A 20,221-nucleotide genomic window follows, 5' to 3' on the forward strand; every position below is an offset into this window, starting at 1 on the left:
TGATTTCCATGGATTTGTGTTCTATTGCAATCTATTTTTTCTCTATCTTGAGTCGATAAAATGTGAACAAAGTTATATACTCAAATTCTAAATTGTTTTTTTTTACTTACAATAATATAGTTGTAAGTGACGTACGCGTCCTGAACCTTTAATGATTGAATCAATCGCGACTAACTCATTACAACTAACTGACCAAGAATCTGGTAATCTTTTTAGAGGGTTTAAACAGCGTCACCAAGGCTAAACAATGGACGTTTTCATTACAATTGTGTAATACGGTTTCATTGCAAATGAATGGTCATGAGAATTGGCGCTAGTTTATCATGATATCTTAATGGTTAAATGACTGCTCTGCGGCCTAAATTAAGGTACGAAAATTGATTATTATTTTGAATTTTTCAGTTGTTTTAATATGGAAGACAGACGATTTGCTGTTAATATTGAGCGGAATGATGAAAAGCGAAACACGATGGATCTGTCGAAAGATATCGCTTCAAGTAGTTCCGTGAATTGGGACAGAATGAGTGATAATATAACACTCAACAGCAACGCTGGCAACAAAGAGAACATCCACTTTTTAGCAACTCCTGAAAAAGTAACGGAGCAAACTGGCAATGGACGTTGCTCGAAGGCAGATATGGATGTTGAGCGGTTAGATGAGGATGAGAAATTGGATATGGCGCTCAAAGAAGCAGAAAAGGTTGACGTCCAAAAGGCATCCGATTTGAAAGATTACATGCTGAAGAAAAAAATTCAGGCCAAATTCGACAATTATCAAAAGGAGGAACAAAATTTTGCGCTGAAATTTTGGCAAGATAATTATTACAATAAAGAAAAAATTGTTGACGATGTCGTGATTCAGTTTGCGAGTTTCTCAGACATGCGCAGGGAACCCGTGAAAAAGTATTTCTCATTTGAAAAGAAATCAATGACAAAAGCGGAGGCTCAAAAACTGTACCCGCATATTGATTTTTCCGACGTGAAATCAAAGGAAAAACCAGTTAATAGCGAGAAAAGTCTACAAGGATCTGCAACGTCTGATGTAACTGATGGTGATAAACAAACAGTGTCTGTAAAAACCGAAAGTACTGATTCGAATGTTCAATTACCGAATTCAAGCAAACGTTCGCGAAGAGCGTTGAATGTTGTTAGTATCGATGAACCGACAGTTTCTGCTGAAAATACGACGACCCTTGAACCAATTATTCCAACAGTACCAAGCGATTCGTCTCAAAGTAACGAGATACCGATTAAGGTGGACCCGCAGGCTCAAGATGTTGAAATGACTGATGAAAATGCCGGTAGGAGGGGTGAGAACAGTCAACAGACCCAAGTTGATACGGGAGAAATTTCGCATCAAATAGGCCTAGAGTCTCAAAGCGCCAGTTCCAGTGGGATAGAAAATACAGGTGTCGCAAAAGTTACTCGATCAAAACGAGAAGTTGCTGGTGCGAAGGAATCCCAACAGAAACCCGATGATTCCAAAAGTTCAGAAGACTCGAAGCCCGAGGAAGTGTTTGTATTCAGCACCCTCCAAGAATGGGGCAACATTTACGGAGAGTCGGTTACTGGGGAGGAAATTGCGGCTGTGAAATTGAAACCCTTAATTGAGCGACCGCCATTTTTCATGTTCAGAAGAACCGCCGCCAACATTCGGGTTCCGGACTCGACCGAGCTGCAGAACTGTCCGTACTTAGGCGACGACTTGGACGCCAGGGATAAAAAGTTCTTAGATGATTTGATTTACAATTTTGAGGGAAAGCTGCGAGCATGGGGCGAAATTGAAGATATTCCGCCGCATTTGTTTGTTGAGGTGACACAGATGGTGTGGGAATCAATGGGATATGATCTGAAAGACCCGAACATTAATATCCGGGATCCGCCTGTGAGTGTGATTAAGAAATTGGGATCCATGTTCAGTAGCGATGATTATATCAAACTGCGAGAGCGCTACATCAATTTTTCGAGCGATAAAAGCGAGATGAAGAAATTAAAAGACATAAGTGATAAAACGGAAGTTCTGACACGTAAGCAGTCAATATCGAGAATGAGAAAATTTTTCTGCCGTCGTTGTTACCGATACGACTGTGAAATGCACGATTCAGTTCCATTACCACCCCCGGATAAATTTGTATCGGATCTTCAGAAAAATAACTGGAAACGGTGCGGTCCAAATTGCTACATGCATTACCATAAATGCTTGTATGTTATACAATCTGCCGAGCTTGGTAAGGCATGGTTGAAAGATACAAGTGATGTTACATCGACGTCTACAAATTGGTCGCCGTATGAACAGTCATGCCTCAATTTGGTGAGAGAAGGGCACGCTAAGAACATCTGCAATTTGTCGAATGCTTTCGTTAACAGAACTTGTTTTGAAGTGTTTTTACAGCTCCTTTCTGATGGATATCTGGCACAGCTGAAATATCTCGATAATAGTCCTCCTGTTTTCAAGATGAACTGCTCCGAAAGTGTTCTGAGATATGAATGTGCGCCGAATGTTTGGATACAGAGAAAAGACCAGGTAAATAATTGTTCCCACCTCTCGTGAGGGGGGAGGAACTATATACTCATATGGGTTTTTTTTGTAGAGACAATTTTGGCCGATCGATATAATAATCGTAGAGAGTTGTGAGTGGTATCATTAGAAAGCCCGTCCAGCGTAGAATATGGAATTAAAAAGATTTTTTCTATTTTTGTTTTTTATAGGGAGTTATCGAGGTTGAAAGTTTTGTGAATATTAGACGTAGTTGAGCTGTTTTAATTCACATTTTTGACCAAATTTTCGTCAATTTTGACCAAATTTTCGTCAATTTTGCTAAAATATGTTAAAATTTTTAACTGTTGTGTTATTGATTTATCTCTAAAGATAGAGGAGGGTTGCTGAATTGTTCGATCCGAGTTTTTTGGCTACAATTTATGCTAAATTTATGCTCGAAAATTTCTTCGAAAAAATGGCTTTTAGCCCACTTGCTTTAAATTTGCTTGAAGTAAACACCTTAAAACTGCGGCCATATTCTTTTGAAGCTCAAAAAAGAGCTAGTTGTACTCCCGCTGGCTTAATGAGTCTTCTGGAATTATAATTTTGCCAATTGTTTGCAAATTTAAACTCGATAATTATTTAAAAAAATGCATTAATTATTTTTGACAAACTGAAAAATTTTGTATAGAATTGATCTCTTTCGCAACCAACTCAATAATTGAGTGTTTTGGTAAACGCGCAGCAATGTCTGGGCTGATCTTGATCTCACCATGGATCCTTATGCTAAAAAGTTTTTAGATTTTATGGGGCGCGACCTTTTTTTTCAAAATATTTCCGGTATGTAAATGTTTTTTATATAACCTACGGACAAGAATTTTAAATCACGGCTCAATTAAAAACAGATACTATTTAAAATAAAGGAGACCCAGCGAGATTTTTTTATGGTTTCAGAGTTAAGCTCATGGTTTTTATGCCTCTGACAAATTGTTTTCGTAAAAATTTTATGGAATTCTTGCGTTCTGCTTTCATTTCTTATACCTTTTGTAGCCCAATTATTTAGTGTCCCCAATCAAAGATCCAGTTAGCTTGTAGAGGTTATAAATGAACCTAGACATTTTTAAAGTTGTTATCTAATGTCTGTTATGACTTTGAATATGTTTGTTTTAAGAAAAAATCGGTGGATTTTTGAACTTATCTTATTTCTGTCATCTTCGGGCACAGTCTCAGAAAACAGTAAAAACAGGCAGAAGCTGACTTCCTGTGAGTTTTAAATTAATGTTGGTACCGGTTTTATTTTCAACTAATGGGTTTTTGGTACAACGAGTTTTCATTTTTTTTATTTTTGATCATATTTGCATATTTTAATTCCTTGTCGAAGTATCACATTATGGACAAATCCAATTAAAGCAAGGCATTTTAAATAAAATACACAACGTTGAAGAAAGGCGTATCTAGATATGTTAATTGTTTTTGTTGAATAGTTTATGCTTTTTTGGGCTGAGACACAGTTATCTCGCAAAACTTTGGTTTTTTTTATTTTGCCTGTGTTTTTCTTTTCGTTGTAATGCGCCATATAACCAATAACGATAAATCTTAATTTTTTCTTCAAGATGTATAACTCAACCTGGTTGATTTCGGTTTGTAGCTGTTTGTTTTAATAACTTTCAAATTAAATTTTAAAGTTTTTTTCATCTGTCTATTTTTTGCTTTTGTTTTCGTCACCATGTACCTCCATCTCACTCATTAAGAGTCGGAATTACTTTTTGTTGATTCAGAAATATCGGATAAATTTGTATCGGATCTTCGGAAAAATAATTGGAAACGGTGCGGTCCAAATTGCTACATGCATTACCATAAATGCTTGTATGTTATACAATCTGCCGAGCTTGGTAAGGCATGGTTGAAAGATACAAGTGATGTTACATCGACGTCTAGAAATTGGTAGCCGTATGAACAGTCATGCCTCAATTTGGTGAGAGAAGGGCACGCTAAGAACAGCTGCAATTTGTCGAATGCTTTCGTTAACAGAACTTGTTTTGAAGTGTTTTTACAGCTCCTTTCTGATGGATATCTGGCACAGCTGAAATATCTCGATAATAGTCCTCCTGTTTTCAAGATGAACTGCTCCGAAAGTGTTCTGAGATATGAATGTGCGCCGAATGTTTGGATACAGAGAAAAGTCCAGGTAAATAATTGTTCCCACCCCTCGTGAGGGGGGAGGAACTATATACTCATATGGGTTTTTTTTGTGCAGACAATTTTGGCCGATCGATATAATAATCGTAGAGAGTTGTGAGTGGAATCATTAGAAAGCCCGTCCAGCGTAGAATATGGAATAAAAAAGATTTTTCTATTTTTGTTTTTTATAGGGAGTTATCGAGGTTGAAAGTTTTGTTAATATTAGACGTAGTTCAGCTGTTTTAATTCACATTTTTGACCAAATTTTCGTCAATTTTGACCAAATTTTCGTCAATTTTGCTAAATTATGTTAAAATTTTTAACTGTTGTGTTATTGATTTATCTCTAAAGATAGAGGAGGGTTGCTGAATTGTTCGATCCGAGTTTTTTGGCTACAATTTATGCTAAATTTATGCTCGAAAATTTCTTCGAAAAAATGGCTTTTAGCCCACTTGCTTTAAATTTGCTTGAAGTAAACACCTTAAAACTGCGGCCATATTCTTTTGAAGCTCAAAAAAGAGCTAGTTGTACTCCCGCTGGCTTAATGAGTCTTCTGGAATTATAATTTTGCCAATTGTTTGCAAATTTAAACTCGATAATTATTTAAAAAAAATGCATTAATTATTTTTGACATACTGAAAAATTTTGTATAGAATTGATCTCTTTCGCAACCAACTCAATAATTGAGTGTTTTGGTAAACGCGCAGCAATGTCTGGGCTGATCTTGATCTCACCATGGATCCTTATGCTAAAAAGTTTTTAGATTTTATGGGGCGCGACCTTTTTTTTCAAAATATTTCCGGTATGTAAATGTTTTTTATATAACCTACGGACAAGAATTTTAAATCACGGCTCAATTAAAAACAGATACTATTTAAAATAAAGGAGACCCAGCGAGATTTTTTTATGGTTTCAGAGTTAAGCTCATGGTTTTTATGCCTCTGACAAATTGTTTTCGTAAAAATTTTATGGAATTCTTGCGTTCTGCTTTCATTTCTTATACCTTTTGTAGCCCAATTACTTAGTGTCCCCAATCAAAGATCCAGTTAGCTTGTAGAGGTTATAAATGAACCTAGACATTTTTAAAGTTGTTATCTAATGTCTGTTATGACTTTGAATATATTTGTTTTAAGAAAAAATCGGTGGATTTTTGAACTTTATCTTATTTCTGTCATCTTCGGGCACAGTCTCAGAAAACAGTAAAAACAGGCAGAAGCTGACTTCCTGTGAGTTTTAAATTAATGTTGGTACCGGTTTTATTTTCAACTAATGGGTTTTTGGTACAACGAGTTTTCATTTTTTTTATTTTTGATCATATTTGCATATTTTAATTCCTTGTCGAAGTATCACATTATGGACAAATCCAATTAAAGGAAGGCATTTTAAATAAAATACACAACGTTGAAGAAAGGCGTATCTGGATATGTTAATTGTTTTTGTTGAATAGTTTATGCTTTTTGGGCTGAGACACAGTTATCTCGCAAAACTTTGGTTTTTTTTTATTTTGCCTGTGTTTTTCTTTCCGTTGTAATGCGCCATATAACCAATAACGATAAATCTTAATTTTTTCTTCAAGATGTATAACTCAACCTGGTTGATTTCGGTTTGTAGCTGTTTGTTTTAATAACTTTCAAATTAATTTTTAAAGTTTTTTTCATCTGTCTATTTTTTGCTTTTGTTTTCGTCACCATGTACCTCCATCTCACTCATTAAGAGTCGGAATTACTTTTTGTTGATTCAGAAATTTTTTTCGCGCTTGATTATACGTTGTGACTGATTGCTTCGACCATTTATAAAAAGTTTTCGAGATTTCTAATCCGTTCAATTTTTGAGTTTTTTTGTTTTTACGTCTAAGTAGTCTTTCAAAAGGAAGACTGTTCCATGTTTAAATGCACGGAAAATGATGATTTACAGTTCTTGCAGGCAACATCTTGTATTTATAGTGCCTTGAACAGTGTCATGTCGTAAAATTGTTTGAATTTTTGGCTTCTGTGTATTTGTTTTCTTGTGGGCTTGTGACTTAGTCTCATTATTAACAGGCCCAATTGGCTGCCTGAGGTGTCGAAACCTAATCCATTGCTTTTTGTGGCAAACCTAAATTTGTTTTGACTTTTGAAATTTTTTGTTTTCAAATATAATTTTTGGTTTTTGTGCTTCGTCTTTTATAATTAGTTTTTCCTTAGATTTGTAGCTCAGTCACTGTTAAACACAGGTCACAACCCTTTTTCAGTGAGCTATGAGTTACTCTTTATGAGGGTTCTAGCTACAAACTGTTGTTTCTCAGCTTTGTTACTCTTATTACTACGAGATTTCATAAAATGTTTGATTTTTAAATATTTACTTTTCAAAGAATTTTTGGTTTCTGTTTAAATTATAACAATAATTGTTGACCCCATTGGCTTTGAAATTTTACGCAATCGAAGATTTGATAATGACATGTTCCGATTGCTTCCTATGTAGATATAAATGAACATTTTATGGATTTCAGTTGATATCTAATGACGTTAATAACTGTGAAATTAATTGTTTTCAAAAATGAAAAAATTAAATTTCGTACCTATTTGCTCTTTTTTGACGAACTGTTAAACAGTTGCATTGGGGACAGGTCCCATATCTTCTCTAATGAATTATAGGCTGAATTGTTTGGTTTTGGTTTTTATCTGATGCGAGTTTGATTTTGTTATGATTTTTTTTATTATAGACGTCGAGTTTTGGTCGTAAATAATGTTTGTTGTTTGATTTTTGTTATTGTCCTTTCTAGTAGTCCTATTATCAACAACTTTCATCGGCCCTCTAGCGTGGCATTATCGTATTTCATTGGTTGTTTATTGAACGATGTGTGTGTTTGAAAGTTTTCTATCTCTTCATCATTTGGTAGCCAATTAAGTCAAGAATGTAGATGAGCGGTATCGGAACATTATGTGCGTACGCACATTACCGAGCCTCCTTGTTGGATATAGGTTTAGATTTGAGACTGTTGCCAATCAAGCAGTGGAATCTAATCATCGGTTGCTTCTGTAGACATACTTAGTGTAGCGTTATTTTTCGTACTTTTATCCAATTGGTATCGAGTTTTCATATTAAGAATTTTCATATTTAGCGGATTTTCCTGTTTGTGAAGCGTATTTTGAAATATCAATAGTTTATGGAAAGATAAAATTACTAAAAACAGGTAAGAAAGCGTTTCAAAAATTAACTGTTTTACGTGAGTTTTTTTAGGGTGACATTTTTATTTGCTAGCCTGCAGATGCTGTTTTTTTAAAGTAGCGTCAGAGATGGTCTGTAATTGAGTCAAGCAGGTTCAAAGCAAGCTGATCGTTCTCTAAATTTATGCAATGTTGAATTTGAAGGTTTTAACACAGGAATTTCTCGATAGCAGCGTAATGTTAGCTGTCTACTCAATCTTCTAATTGTTTTTTCTTCTTTTGTGATTTTTGATGAGCATCTGTCCGAATGTCAAGCCAGTTGCCACTAGCATTAACAAAGTGAAAGTACACAAGTGTCTCGCGATTAAATTATTGATCTTTGAGTTTTTATCGCAAATGTCATTTTTTGATGAAGATATGCTGGTATAGTGAATGGACAGCTATTATTGAGTATAGCCTCCTTAGGTGGTAAATTCAAATGAATTTGACAGAATATGAACACGCAAAGTTCTCCACGTAAAGTTTTAGAAGGATTGGCTGACAGTCATCGTCAAAAAATGAAGTGAAAACATCAAGTCAGAATTCTATAATTTAAATGGTGTTTTTCGAAGCTTGGACTGAATTATGATGGGTAGTGATAAATTCATATAAAGACCTAATTACCGCTAAGGCTTGGTCAAATGAATTTATGCTAATAGGCAATTAGTGTTTGTTTTAAAAGTAAGGGACGCTACTTAGCCCGCTTAACCGGTGGGCAATTATCATGAAATACATGTCGACAGAAATGTATGTCGGCCAATTGACAGGACAAGATTTTTCATCGTCTAAAGGTAATCCGAATTTGATGTTTTGTGTTGAATTTGTCCATTACATACCTGATTTACTGTCTAAATGGCGTCTCATGATCCTCCGTCCACCCTTTTTGAACCAAACAAAGAAATTAATAGTGTATCCAAAATAGTTCCTGGTCGGTTGTGGTCAAGGACAATTCAGCAAAAGGAGGATAAATTAGAAGAAACCGCTGTCGTGACCTTAAACTAAGAACTAGAATCTAGAAGGAATCACTTCTAGAAAATATCAAACATCTAGAAAGCGAGATATTTGATTGATTGCTCTCAAACGAAATTTGAAGCAATTATTGTAAACTTGCGTGTCTCTTTAATGCAGGATTGTTTCCTGGCCGCTTTTGTTCTAGATTCTCATTTCATTCTTCATTTTTTTAGTGATTAATTGCTCTCGAATTAGAAGCAATTATTATAATTGAATGTGTCTTTCTTATGCAGATTTTTCGCCTGACGGTTTTTGTGTTTTTCTTCTAGACTACTGTTTGAATTCTCAAGTGACTTTTTCACGCACTTTTTGATTTTTGAGTGCTTTCAATTGCTCTCACTGAAGTAAAGTTTGTTGTTGAAACAAAATTGATTGTTAGAGAGACTATGACAAGGCCTCGATAGCCGAGTGGTTTCTGCCTCTGGCGAGGTGATGGAATTGGAAGTCGGGGTTTGAACTCGACCATCATCTGATGTGTTTGCTCCCATAAAGAAAAATTGATCTAGACTACAGCCCCTTACGTTGGTCGGTTTATTTATCTAGGCTACTTTAGTCGGTTTATGTTCTCAATTGCTCTCACTGCGAAGTAAAGTTTGTTGCTGAAATAAAAGCGACTGTAGCACAGGATTGAACTAAGATCGCTATAGTGCGTCGCCGGAATAGCTCCTGACTGTTCGTTTCGACTCACTTTAGTGGGGGGGGGGGGGGGGGTTATAACTAGAGGTTTAAAGATTTGTGAACGTTAGCCTAACTTCCGTTGTTTTGTTCACATTTTTCATAATTGCTGCTTAAATTTTTCTTGCTAAAAATATAAAATTGTTAACGATAGTCCAATTGGTTTTATTTTTAAAGATAGAAGAGATTGGTGAAAAGTTGCATTTTTTCAACCCAGTTACAAGGATGTCTTTTTTCATTTAAATGTCCAATTAATAACAGTTTAGTTGCAATAAGGTCCAACGAAAAAATGTTTTTATGAGTAAAGCTCGTGGTTTTTATAGCTCGATCAAATTTTTTTAAATGTTTTAGTGAATTCTTGAGATAAGCCAGCATTTTGTAGTCTTATGACGGAGTCTAATTAATCAAATGTCTGATTTAAAGACTTTGGTCGTATTAGCTATTACTCTAGCATTTGGTACAATTTTTGTTATTAAAGAAGCAGCTTGAGCAAGGAAGGTTTTGGTCCATTCGTGGAGTTTTATAGTTCAAAAATTATTCGGATGGTAATGGGGCGCTCTGTATATTTTTTGAAATACTTTTGCCTTTGTTTTTTGTTAATTACGGACTGGAATGATTTCAAATCAAACCTCAATTATTTAACGGTCCAATTGACGCGCCAATGGAGGCCAATAAGCATACGTAACGAATTCAGCATAAAGCGTATGGTTTCTTAGCTTCAACACCGTTTGAATAAAAATTTTTCGTTAACTTTTGTTCTCTCTGTATTCAGTGTAATTATTTAGTATTTTGACCTGGTCTAACTAATGACATAAACAATTCGCTGTATTGGCAGTTTTAAGATAAAAATTTTTTGTAGACATTTTTTGCGTGCAAGTTTTTAAAAAAATTGTTTGAAAAAATATTATGGTTTGTTAAGGTTTGCCACTTTCAACCTTACTTCTGCGACCTTTTTCGTGGTCTCCTTATAGGGAGAAGTTGCATAATTTTGTCAGGTGAAGTCTTAATTACTGTTTTATTTTTTAAAATATAATTAAATTTTTCATTTATTTTTTGACATTTTCCAATTTTCGAGGTTCTTTTGTCCGATTACGCACTTGTGGCAGATGTCAAGTGGAATACCACATAGATGGCTTAGAACCAACGCGCAATTGATTTTATTCAACGCACGATTTAAGTGAACAGATTTTGCCCTGATACGCTTCCACACTTCCCTCGCAAAATTGAAGTGACCTTTTTGGTTTTTGGCTCTATTTGATCAGCGTATGAGATTCTGAATAATGACAGGTGTCAGTGGTTTTGTTTGAAGGTATAAACGAAGCCATTGAATGATTTCATTTAATAGCTGCTTATTTCTTTCATGGCTTGGAATTTAATTGTTAAGTATATAAACGTATTTTCTAACTTTGCCACTTTTTTCTGCCTAGTTGTTAATTATTCTAATAGACAGTCCCTTATCTCTTCTGGTGAAATGAAAGTCATTTGGTTTAGTGTACTCTTTATAAATACAAGTCTTTCTGTTTAGTGTACTTTTTATCTGATGCTATTTTGACTTTCATTAAGTTTTGTCAAAAAAAGGATAGATATTGAATTTTGGTCGTAAGTATTCCTTGATGTTTTTATTTGGTTTTGTTGTTTACCTTGTTTCTTATGCTCACAGTGGCAGTTATCATCAGCCCTCTAATGATTTTTTGTTTCATTTGCGTGGTCCTTAAAGCTAAAGCGATTTTTTCAAATGGATAATAAACCAATTATTTTCGAACAATAATTGGTTTTTCAGAAGTTTTCTATCTCTTCCTCATTTAGTGGTCAAGTAAGTCTAAAATAAAGTTGAGCGGGGTGGGAACATATGTGAGAAGGCACATTACCGGGCCTCCTAGTTCTGATTAAAAGCAGATTAGCAAATGTTCAACACAGAGGTTGACAAATTGAAAAGGTGTTTGAAATTTGGGAAATAGTAACTAAAAGAAATTCTGTACTACTACAAAACTCAAAAGTGGTTGATGTTAGCGGTCTTTTTTATTAGCCCTGGATCCTAGATAATCTTGAGGGCACTTAAATTTAACTAACTACAACCAAACACTACGAGAATTACGAAACGGAGCCATCGCTCGCAAGTTTTTGTTGATTTCCGAAAAATCGATTAGGCGGGATTCGCTTGTCAGGAAGTTTTTTGAAGTCAAACAGTTTATTCCAACTTTTGGAATGTTTTTTTTTCAAAGCTAAGAGATTTGATGTACTTCCAAACATCAATTTTTTACTTCCATCTTTTTTACTTCCGTCTTTTTTACTTCCTCTTCTGTGAATGGTCAATTTTGACTTTTTCAGTTGCACGTGTAATTTCAAATGCTTTTAGACAGACGTATACATGAGTTGACTTATAGTCGCCGGTACGTCAACTTCTGAAATCATGTTTTGTTCCAAAATAACTATGATGCCAGTGCGAGCTCTCTGTGGACCTATAGTTCTGTTGCCAGATCTATAGGTAAATTATTTGAGGACTAGAGATCTGGCAACGGGCCTCGTATATTATTCGTTGAACCTATTATTTCTGTTGTTTTTATATGAAATCGGAGGCATGAATTCTCCTATATTGTTAAATTGTTTAGATGGAGTACATATACAAAATTATGACAAAGCAACAGAGTCTTCCGAGGATGCCCTACTACCAGACATGTCAGCATGAAGAACCAGAAGACGGTCGCCCAGTGCTCTGTGGTACCACTTCAGAGTCCTGTGTATGTGTGAACAAAAACTCTTTTTGCGACAAAGCTTGCAATTGTCATCCCGACTGTTTACATCGGTTCCCCGGTTGCTCATGCAAGGGTTCCTGCTCGAGCAAAGCTACCTGTCTTTGTCTCATGGCTGGTCGCGAGTGTGACCCGGACCTGTGTACAAACTGCTGTGTGGACGGTTTGGACGATAAGAACTCGTTACCGATTCTGCATCCTGTTAGAGATGATGTACCTGAAGTTCTGGACAATGACAAGACTTTTATGAAGAGTGCTAGAATGGAGTATTTGAGCAAAGCTGGCTTTAGATATTGTGAGAATAACCACATGCAGCGGCCCCTCCATAATAGCAAAATTATGTTGGGTAAGTTTCAGCGTCAACGCTAGTAACGGTCTAATCTGGCTGCCACTTGTGACTAGTTTATTAATAGCCGCCCTCATCTTCTCAGCCGGCTATTATAGCGCTCCTATTTTTTTTTTACTTCGTCGAACTTTTTTCGCTTTACCATTTTGCCGCTTTTTCAGCATTTTGCGTGAATTCTTTTTGACTTCTCTAGGCTAGTTTCTCTCTTCTCTCATTCTGCTCAAATTTTTTTTTTCGATATCTTCTATTCTTTCAATCCCAATCATGCTTATTGGAATCAACGGCGGCTATTTTCCGGCAATCTGCCGGGTATGTTTGTTATTCCCTATTTTAATAGACACCAATATTACATAGATAAATTAAGTATACCCTGGTCTCATGCCTATGGAAGTATCGAGTTTGAAGTGGATTGAAACTAGACTCGAGTTTGAGTAAAACTATCAACAGCGAATTTCGGAGAGTAGTCTAGTAGACATTTATTTATAAGCGTAACCCTTCTGTTTCCGATCTTTGATTTAATAGACAAACAAGGCGGCTCGGTAATGTGCGATTGCACATAAGGTTCCGACCCCGCTCATCCACAATTTTGGCATAATTGTCTACCAAATGAGGAACAGATGGAAAAACACAAAAATTAAAGTATTTTTCACAAAAAAAACTGGTGTATGAACGAAAAGATAGCCTCCAAAGCAAATAACTCAGTGGATTACAAAATGATGCATTAGATTGATGAGATATGCCGATATTAAGAAAGCCAGCGAAGACGAACGGCAAAATCAAACAACAACAACAGACATTAATTACATCAAAAAATTTATGTCCGTTTTAAAAAACAAAACTTAATAACAAAGTCAAAATAGCGTCAGAAAAACTGAAAACAAACAAAATAACTTGTAATTCACCAGAAACAAATGGTTATTCACCAGTGCATAATAAAACTTGGTAACAATTAGACAAAAAGGGAACAGAAACTTTAAAGTTAGAAAATTCGCTGATTTTTTTCTAAAAAACAATTAATTTCAAAGTAATGAAAACCATTAGGAATCAACTAAAATATCCCATAGGTTTACAATTACCAATTCTTCTATAGAAGGGAATTAACAGCTCTTGGTATTCAATTTTTTATGCAGTTACAAAAAGAACAACAAATAGACAACAAACTAAAAATCAATTAAAACTTGCCAGAAAATGCTTTGGCAGCCGTAAAGCCATACTTTGGCCCACGAAATATGTTTGATTGCACCTTCGTTGAACAGCGATAATGTATTATGTGGCCGGTCATTAATGAAAATAAGCAACAATTAGACAAAAAAGAAAAAAATGCAAAATTATTTAATACTTGTTTTTTTTTCGAAAAAAATTTATTTCCAAAGACATAAAAGCCATTAAAGACAAAATGAATAATTTGAATAGGTTCGTCCATTCTTCCATAGGAAGGTCTTGAGACCTGCAATTATCCGGAATATGTCTTACGGCTATAAAAAAAGGTCGAATATGACGAAAAACAAAAATTCATTTTCTTTTTTTTTTGTGAAAAATCCGTGTGGAAGCCAGTAAAGTCATAACGAATTCTCTTAAAACATTAGGTTTTGTGACACCAATCCCTTTTGACACCTTTCTCTGAAATTTATTATGTGATCTCTCATTAATGAAACTAGGTAACAATTAGACCAAAAAGAAAAAAGCAAGATTATGTAATACTTGTTTTTTATCGAAAAAAATTTATTTCCAAAGACATGAAAGCCATTAATTACAAAATGAAAAAATTGAATATGTTCGTTTATTTTTCCAAAGGAAGCCCTCGAGACCTGCAATTAGCCAGAACAAGTCTTACATCTACAAAAAGATCGTCAAATATGACAAAAATCAAAAATTCATTTACTTTTTTTGTGAAAAACCCGTGTGAAGCCAGTAAAGTCATAACGAATTCTCTTAAAACATTAGGTTTTGTGACACCAATCCCTTTTGACACCTTTCTCTGAAATTTATTATGTGATCTCTCATTAATGAAACTAGGTAACAATTAGACCAAAAAGAAAAAAGCAAGATTATGTAATACTTGTTTTTATCGAAAAAAATTTATTTCCAAAGACATGAAAGCCATTAATTACAAAATGAAAAAATTGAATATGTTTGTTTATTTTTCCAAAGGACGCCCTCGAGACCTGCAATTAGCCAGAACAAGTCTCACATCTACAAAAAGATCGTCAAATATGACAAAAATCAAAAATTAATTTACTTTTTTTGTGAAAAACCCGTGTGAAGCCAGTAAAGTCATAACGAATTCTCTTAAAACATTAGGTTTTGTGACATCAATCCCTTTTGACACCTTCCTCTGAAATTTTTTATGTTACCTCTCATTAATGAAACTAGGTAACAATTAGACCAAAAAGAAAAATACAAGATTATGTAATACTTGTTTTTATCGAAAAAATTTATTTCCAAAGACATGAAAGCCATTAATTACAAAATGAAAAATTTGAATAGGTTCGTTTATTCTTCCAAAGGAAGCCCTCGAGATCTGCAATTAGCCAGAACAAGTCTTACATCTACAAAAAGATCATCAAATATGACAAAAATCAAAAATTTAATTAATTTACTTTTTTTTGTGAAAAACCCGTGTCGAAGCCAGTAAAGTCATAACGAAATCTTTAAAAACATGAGCTTTTCTGACACCAATCCTTTTTGACACCTTCCTTTGAGAAAAATAATTCCATCTTTAATTTTTAATTAACGAGACCAGGTAACAAACAGACAATAAAAGGAACAAAATTGCGAAGTTGAGATGTTTTTTTTTTCATTGTTTTCAAACTAATGAAAGCCATTATCTATCATCTAATAGCAGAACATCGGCTCATCTAGTCTTGTTGGAAAAGCCAAACAAACCGGTTCATTGTACAGGAAATTAAATACGACTAAAAGGACAAAGTTAAAACGACAGTTAAAGACAAAATTAAAAAATTCAATTAAATTCTTCGAGAAAGTACTGTCGAAGCGGTAAAGAACCACAATCTATGTCTTTAAGGACTTAAATATTATCAATTGTGCGTTATTTTGAGCGCAAAAAATGTGATATATGAACTGACAATAACGTGATAAATTGACAAAACTAGAAAACATGAAAAATGGGCAAATACCTAAAAATTAAAAAAAAAATTTGAAATCCAGTAGTATCAAAGCCAGAACACCATAACTTAAGGCGCGAAACCGCAATATAGACTATTTTTTTAATTCTGCAGAAAGAAGTAGCACTCTTTGATTGCTGACAAGTTGACCAAATTAAGAGAAAAATGGAGGCAAAGTTCAATAAGCAATTTTTTATTTAAAAATCAAATGTTTTAAAAGTCAAAACGACCATAAGCTTTCAAGCAATCAAATAGATATATTAATTTCGAGCTAATTAGGAAGCCAATTGGACCTCTCACTTGTGAGCTTTGATTTGAAATGTTCTGTTATTTAATTAATTTAAAAAAGATCGAATTTTTTTAAAAAAACCGACTGACGACAATCCGAATTATTTTTGGATTGTAACGGTCCAAGATTGGTACAGAACTAGTCCTGCTAAATCTGATCGTCCCGTAGGAATATTTAATTTTTGGAATGTCATTGATATAGATATTTTGTTAGTTAAAAAATCAAAAATAATTGCTGCGTTTTTGATAATCAACGAATAAAGTTAGCAAAAAACGGCAAAGTTTTATTTACATAGCATTCTCAACGGAAGTTGAAGTGGAATTAGCCCCCTTTTTAGTCGACAAAGATTGTGTTAGTGGTGTTTGGGTGTGTACTTCCTGCAAATTTAATCAGAGTGGACTAAAGAAACTTATTTCGTGCTGTTTTTGATGAAAAATCTGAATTTTGTGAAATATTTAGCCTGAATTTGTGACAAAAAAAAATCAATGAAAATAGCCGACAATATATTTTGTCTTTAAACGTAAAATCAACAACATTTTTTTAAAAAAAATTATTAAATTTTATCAAAATAGGCAAAATTTTAGTCAAAAATTCCGAAAAAAACTGAATGAAATCAACGGAATTCACTCTATTTTCTCGAAAGTTTAAACCTCGATATCTCCGTGTTAAAAACCAAAATCAAAAAAAGCTTTTTAATTCCAGATTCTACGCTGGACAAGCTTTCTAATGATACCAGTCTCAACTCTCTACGATGAATATATCGATCGGCCAAAATTGACTGAACAAAAAAAACCCATTTGAGTATATAGTTCCTCCCCCCTCAAGAGGGGTCGGAACAAATAATATGTATTTTTGCTCGTCTTTCTATATTCGATATATTTGTGCTCAACCTATTTCAAATCCTTTTGAATACTTGTATTTTTTGAAAGCTTATAAGCAAGAAACATTAAATATTACAAAATGCTCGATTTTAAGTTTTTTCAACTGCCGTCATCTCAGGCGGTTGTTATTGTGCTCCTAATTCTTATTTTACTTCCAATAATGCTTTGTTTCGCGCGCTTAATTTTGCCACTTTTTGGACATTTTGGTATGGAATTGTTTTGTGTGCTCGGGGCTAGTTTAATTGTTCGCTCAGTCTGGTCAAAGTTCTTTTGCACAGCAGTTGTTTAGCAAAGCAATCAAATCAGCCGAGTGAATGTGGGAAAAAGAAATCAAAACAGAAATGGGATAAATCCATAAAGCCCAGTTTTAGGTGTTGGAACTTTGTTCTGTTCATTCTTTGTCAGCAGGTCAAATGTTTATTGGTATTGATTCTAATCACTGTATCATCTCATTACGAAACAGGATTATGGCTAAATACGAAACAGAAATAGCACGCACTTTTGATTTTTTTGTAGAACATTAATTTATTGCTCTCGAACGAAGTTTGAAACAAGTTTTGTAAACGTGTTGGTCTTTTCTTCGTGCAAAATTTTTTTTGCTTGGCCGTTGTTGCGCTTTTGTTTGAGAACATTCTTTGACTGAACATTCTTGAGTGACTTTTTCACATTTAGTTCTTCATTTTGAGTGATCTAAGTTGCTCTTTCTGAATTCAAATTTTTTGCTAAACGTGATTGAGAGCGAAAGGAAATTAAAGCCATTGTAGCTGAGTGGTTAAGATGTCAGACTGCCAAAGTGGAGATCTGGGATTCGTACCCATGTGTTGGGGATTTTTTGCATTCATATAACTTTTCTAAGCTACATCCCCTCTTAATAAATTGTCCCCGCCTGTCGAGCAATTCATCCGAAATTAGTCGGTTTGTTTTTATAGCTGCAAAGCTGTAAGCTTTATTGCGGTGATCTTGGTTTTTTTACAACTCAAATGTTTTAAATTGTATCGATGTCCTGCCTGACATGTTCACTTTTTTTAACCTTTTCTTGTCAATGAGAAGTCAATTTGGAGTCGTGATTTTAGTCACGCTGGAGTGTTAAAAGGAGCGAAAATAGAGTGGTTAAAAGGCGTGACTTTTTCAAAGTGCTTTTTAAAGTGAAATGAGAGAATGGTGTTTAAGCAGATTTTCGGTTTACGAGAGAGAAATTTTTTTTCACGTGAGGCAATTTGACTTCTGGTATTACAGTTTTGTTTTCATTTTTTTGTACAAATACTTTTAAAAGGTAATACGTATATTCTAATAATGCATTGTCGCATTTACTTAAACACCTCGAAAGGCAACCAATGGTTTTCAGACTTTGGAGTAATTATCTTAAAAAACAAAAATGATTTTTTTGGATTTTTTAAATTTTTTGTACATATACATAGGATTTGAGTTTCGGCCTCCAATTTGGACAACTACCATTTTATTGGAGGGGCTCTTTTAATTTACTTTTTCGTTGATTCTGGAAACAATTGTGGAATGGAATTGCAACTAAAGAAGTTAAGAAACACTACGTGCTAAGTTAGAATTTCAAAAAAATTCAAAAGGGCAGTCCAAAATTTTAAATTTTCTCAGCTAAGCCAACCTTTTGAAAACAGTAAATTATGATTAAACCTGAGTACTGAGATGTTTTGATATGCAATGCATCATTCGTCAAGTACAGTGATAATGAGTACAATAAAGTATTGGAATAAATACTTAATAAAGTATTGGAATATGAGAGACAAACATGGCAGAAAAAACTACGCTAGTATATAGAGTTCGTTTCCTCATTGAGATGGGAACAAATGATTACATGTGGCCATATCCATTGAGATATACAACATTTCTGTTCTTGCTGTTGGATGGATTATTAGTTATGGTATCCTTGAAGCTCTCTTTAGGTGTATCCTCGGTAGCTGGTTGGGGTCTATTTGCAACATTCCCGATTCGACCAGGCGAATTTATCGGCGAGTACAGGGGCGAAGTAGTTTCCCAAAATGAGGCCGAAAGACGCGGGAAAATGTACGATCGGAATTTCAACAGCTATTTGTTCAATCTTAACAGTGAATTTGTAGTTGACGCAACTAATATTGGCTCCAAAATGAGATTTATCAATCACTCGGCCAAGAAAGCGAATTGCACTGCTCGTGTTGTTTACGTGTGTGGAGATCATAAAATTGGCGTTTATGCTCTTAAAAATATCAGACCTGGTCAAGAGCTGTTTTACAATTATCGCTACTCTGGTCGGAAAGGCGTGAACGGGAGAAAAGACGACAGTGCCAGCGAGGACAGTTCGTGTGCGGACGATAGTGACTCCAGTTCGGAATCAGAGGAGGAGGAGGAATACGAGGAAGAAGGGGCTGGGAATGTCGGCAGGAATTTTGACGTCTCAGGAAGCGAGGATGAGCTTGAATTCGGAGAATTCACTTACAAGTATTAAATTGGAGGGTGCTCAAATGGATAATTTGGTCGTAATCTGGTATTACATGTCCAAAAACAAATTGCAGGGTTCGACTGTGTGTTTATCAAAACAGAACTACTTTTTCAAGGAACTGTTTCCGTTCTTGCCAGCCGGGTTTCCATATAAGAACAATTACTCATTTTAGGTTCCAATCATACCCACTTTTAGTGTGCATTTAATTAACATGGGTATTGAATTTTAATGTAAGTTGGAGCGATTTCTTCAACACGCGAAGTAAATATTTAATTTTCTTGGAAATCTATGTTGAACTGATTAAGTTTGGCTGGCAAAAAGCTGGTAACAGATTTCTTTCTTTAGATTGTGTTAATATCAGTTCATTGTGTTCAATTGAGTCAAAATTATTTTGTTTTTGGTTTTTTGTTTAATTAATATTCCGAACAATACTGATGAATTTTGATTTGTGCTAATTTGCTCAAATTTTTGAAACGATGCTTCATAATTGTTTAATTTGTTATTTTTGGGGTGAAGATGATAACAAAAACTTTTTCAGGCTTCTTGTATTAGTAGTCTGTTTATCGTCAATTAATATTTGAGTTGGTTGCATTTCTGTGTTTATTGACTATTTATTCATTCGCCAAAAGATTTTTTATTGGTCTTTCGCAAAACGCAATTTACAATTCCTGAAATCTCATGCTTATGTTCGACTCAAAAAATTTGACCTGTATTTAGACAAGTCCAGTTGATGTTTCATTGCTCTCGAATGAAGTTTGAAGCAATTATCGTAAACATGTCTTTTTGGGGCTAAAATGTTTCGATCTTCCAGGATGTTCTTTCGCTCGCTTGAGTGAATCGATTTTTGTCA

At 34.5% G+C, this 20,221-nt stretch overlaps 1 protein-coding gene across 1 annotated transcript; it reads left to right on the top strand.

The window, feature by feature from the left end:
- The first annotated feature begins 378 nt into the window (after window positions 1–378).
- On the top strand, window positions 379–20,050 carry LOC142353554 (uncharacterized). Its single transcript, XM_075405820.1, has 3 exons — window positions 379–2,524; window positions 12,141–12,627; window positions 18,839–20,050. Exons 1-3 carry the CDS (start codon window positions 413–415, stop codon window positions 19,375–19,377), a joined length of 3,138 nt encoding a protein of 1,045 aa, XP_075261935.1. The 5' UTR covers window positions 379–412; the 3' UTR covers window positions 19,378–20,050.
- Window positions 20,051–20,221: the final 171 nt, after the last annotated feature.

Source organism: Convolutriloba macropyga, chromosome 14 (genome assembly GCF_964194025.1).
Source record: "Convolutriloba macropyga chromosome 14, txConMacr16.3, whole genome shotgun sequence".
NCBI classification, from domain to species: Eukaryota; Metazoa; Xenacoelomorpha; order Acoela; family Convolutidae; genus Convolutriloba; species Convolutriloba macropyga.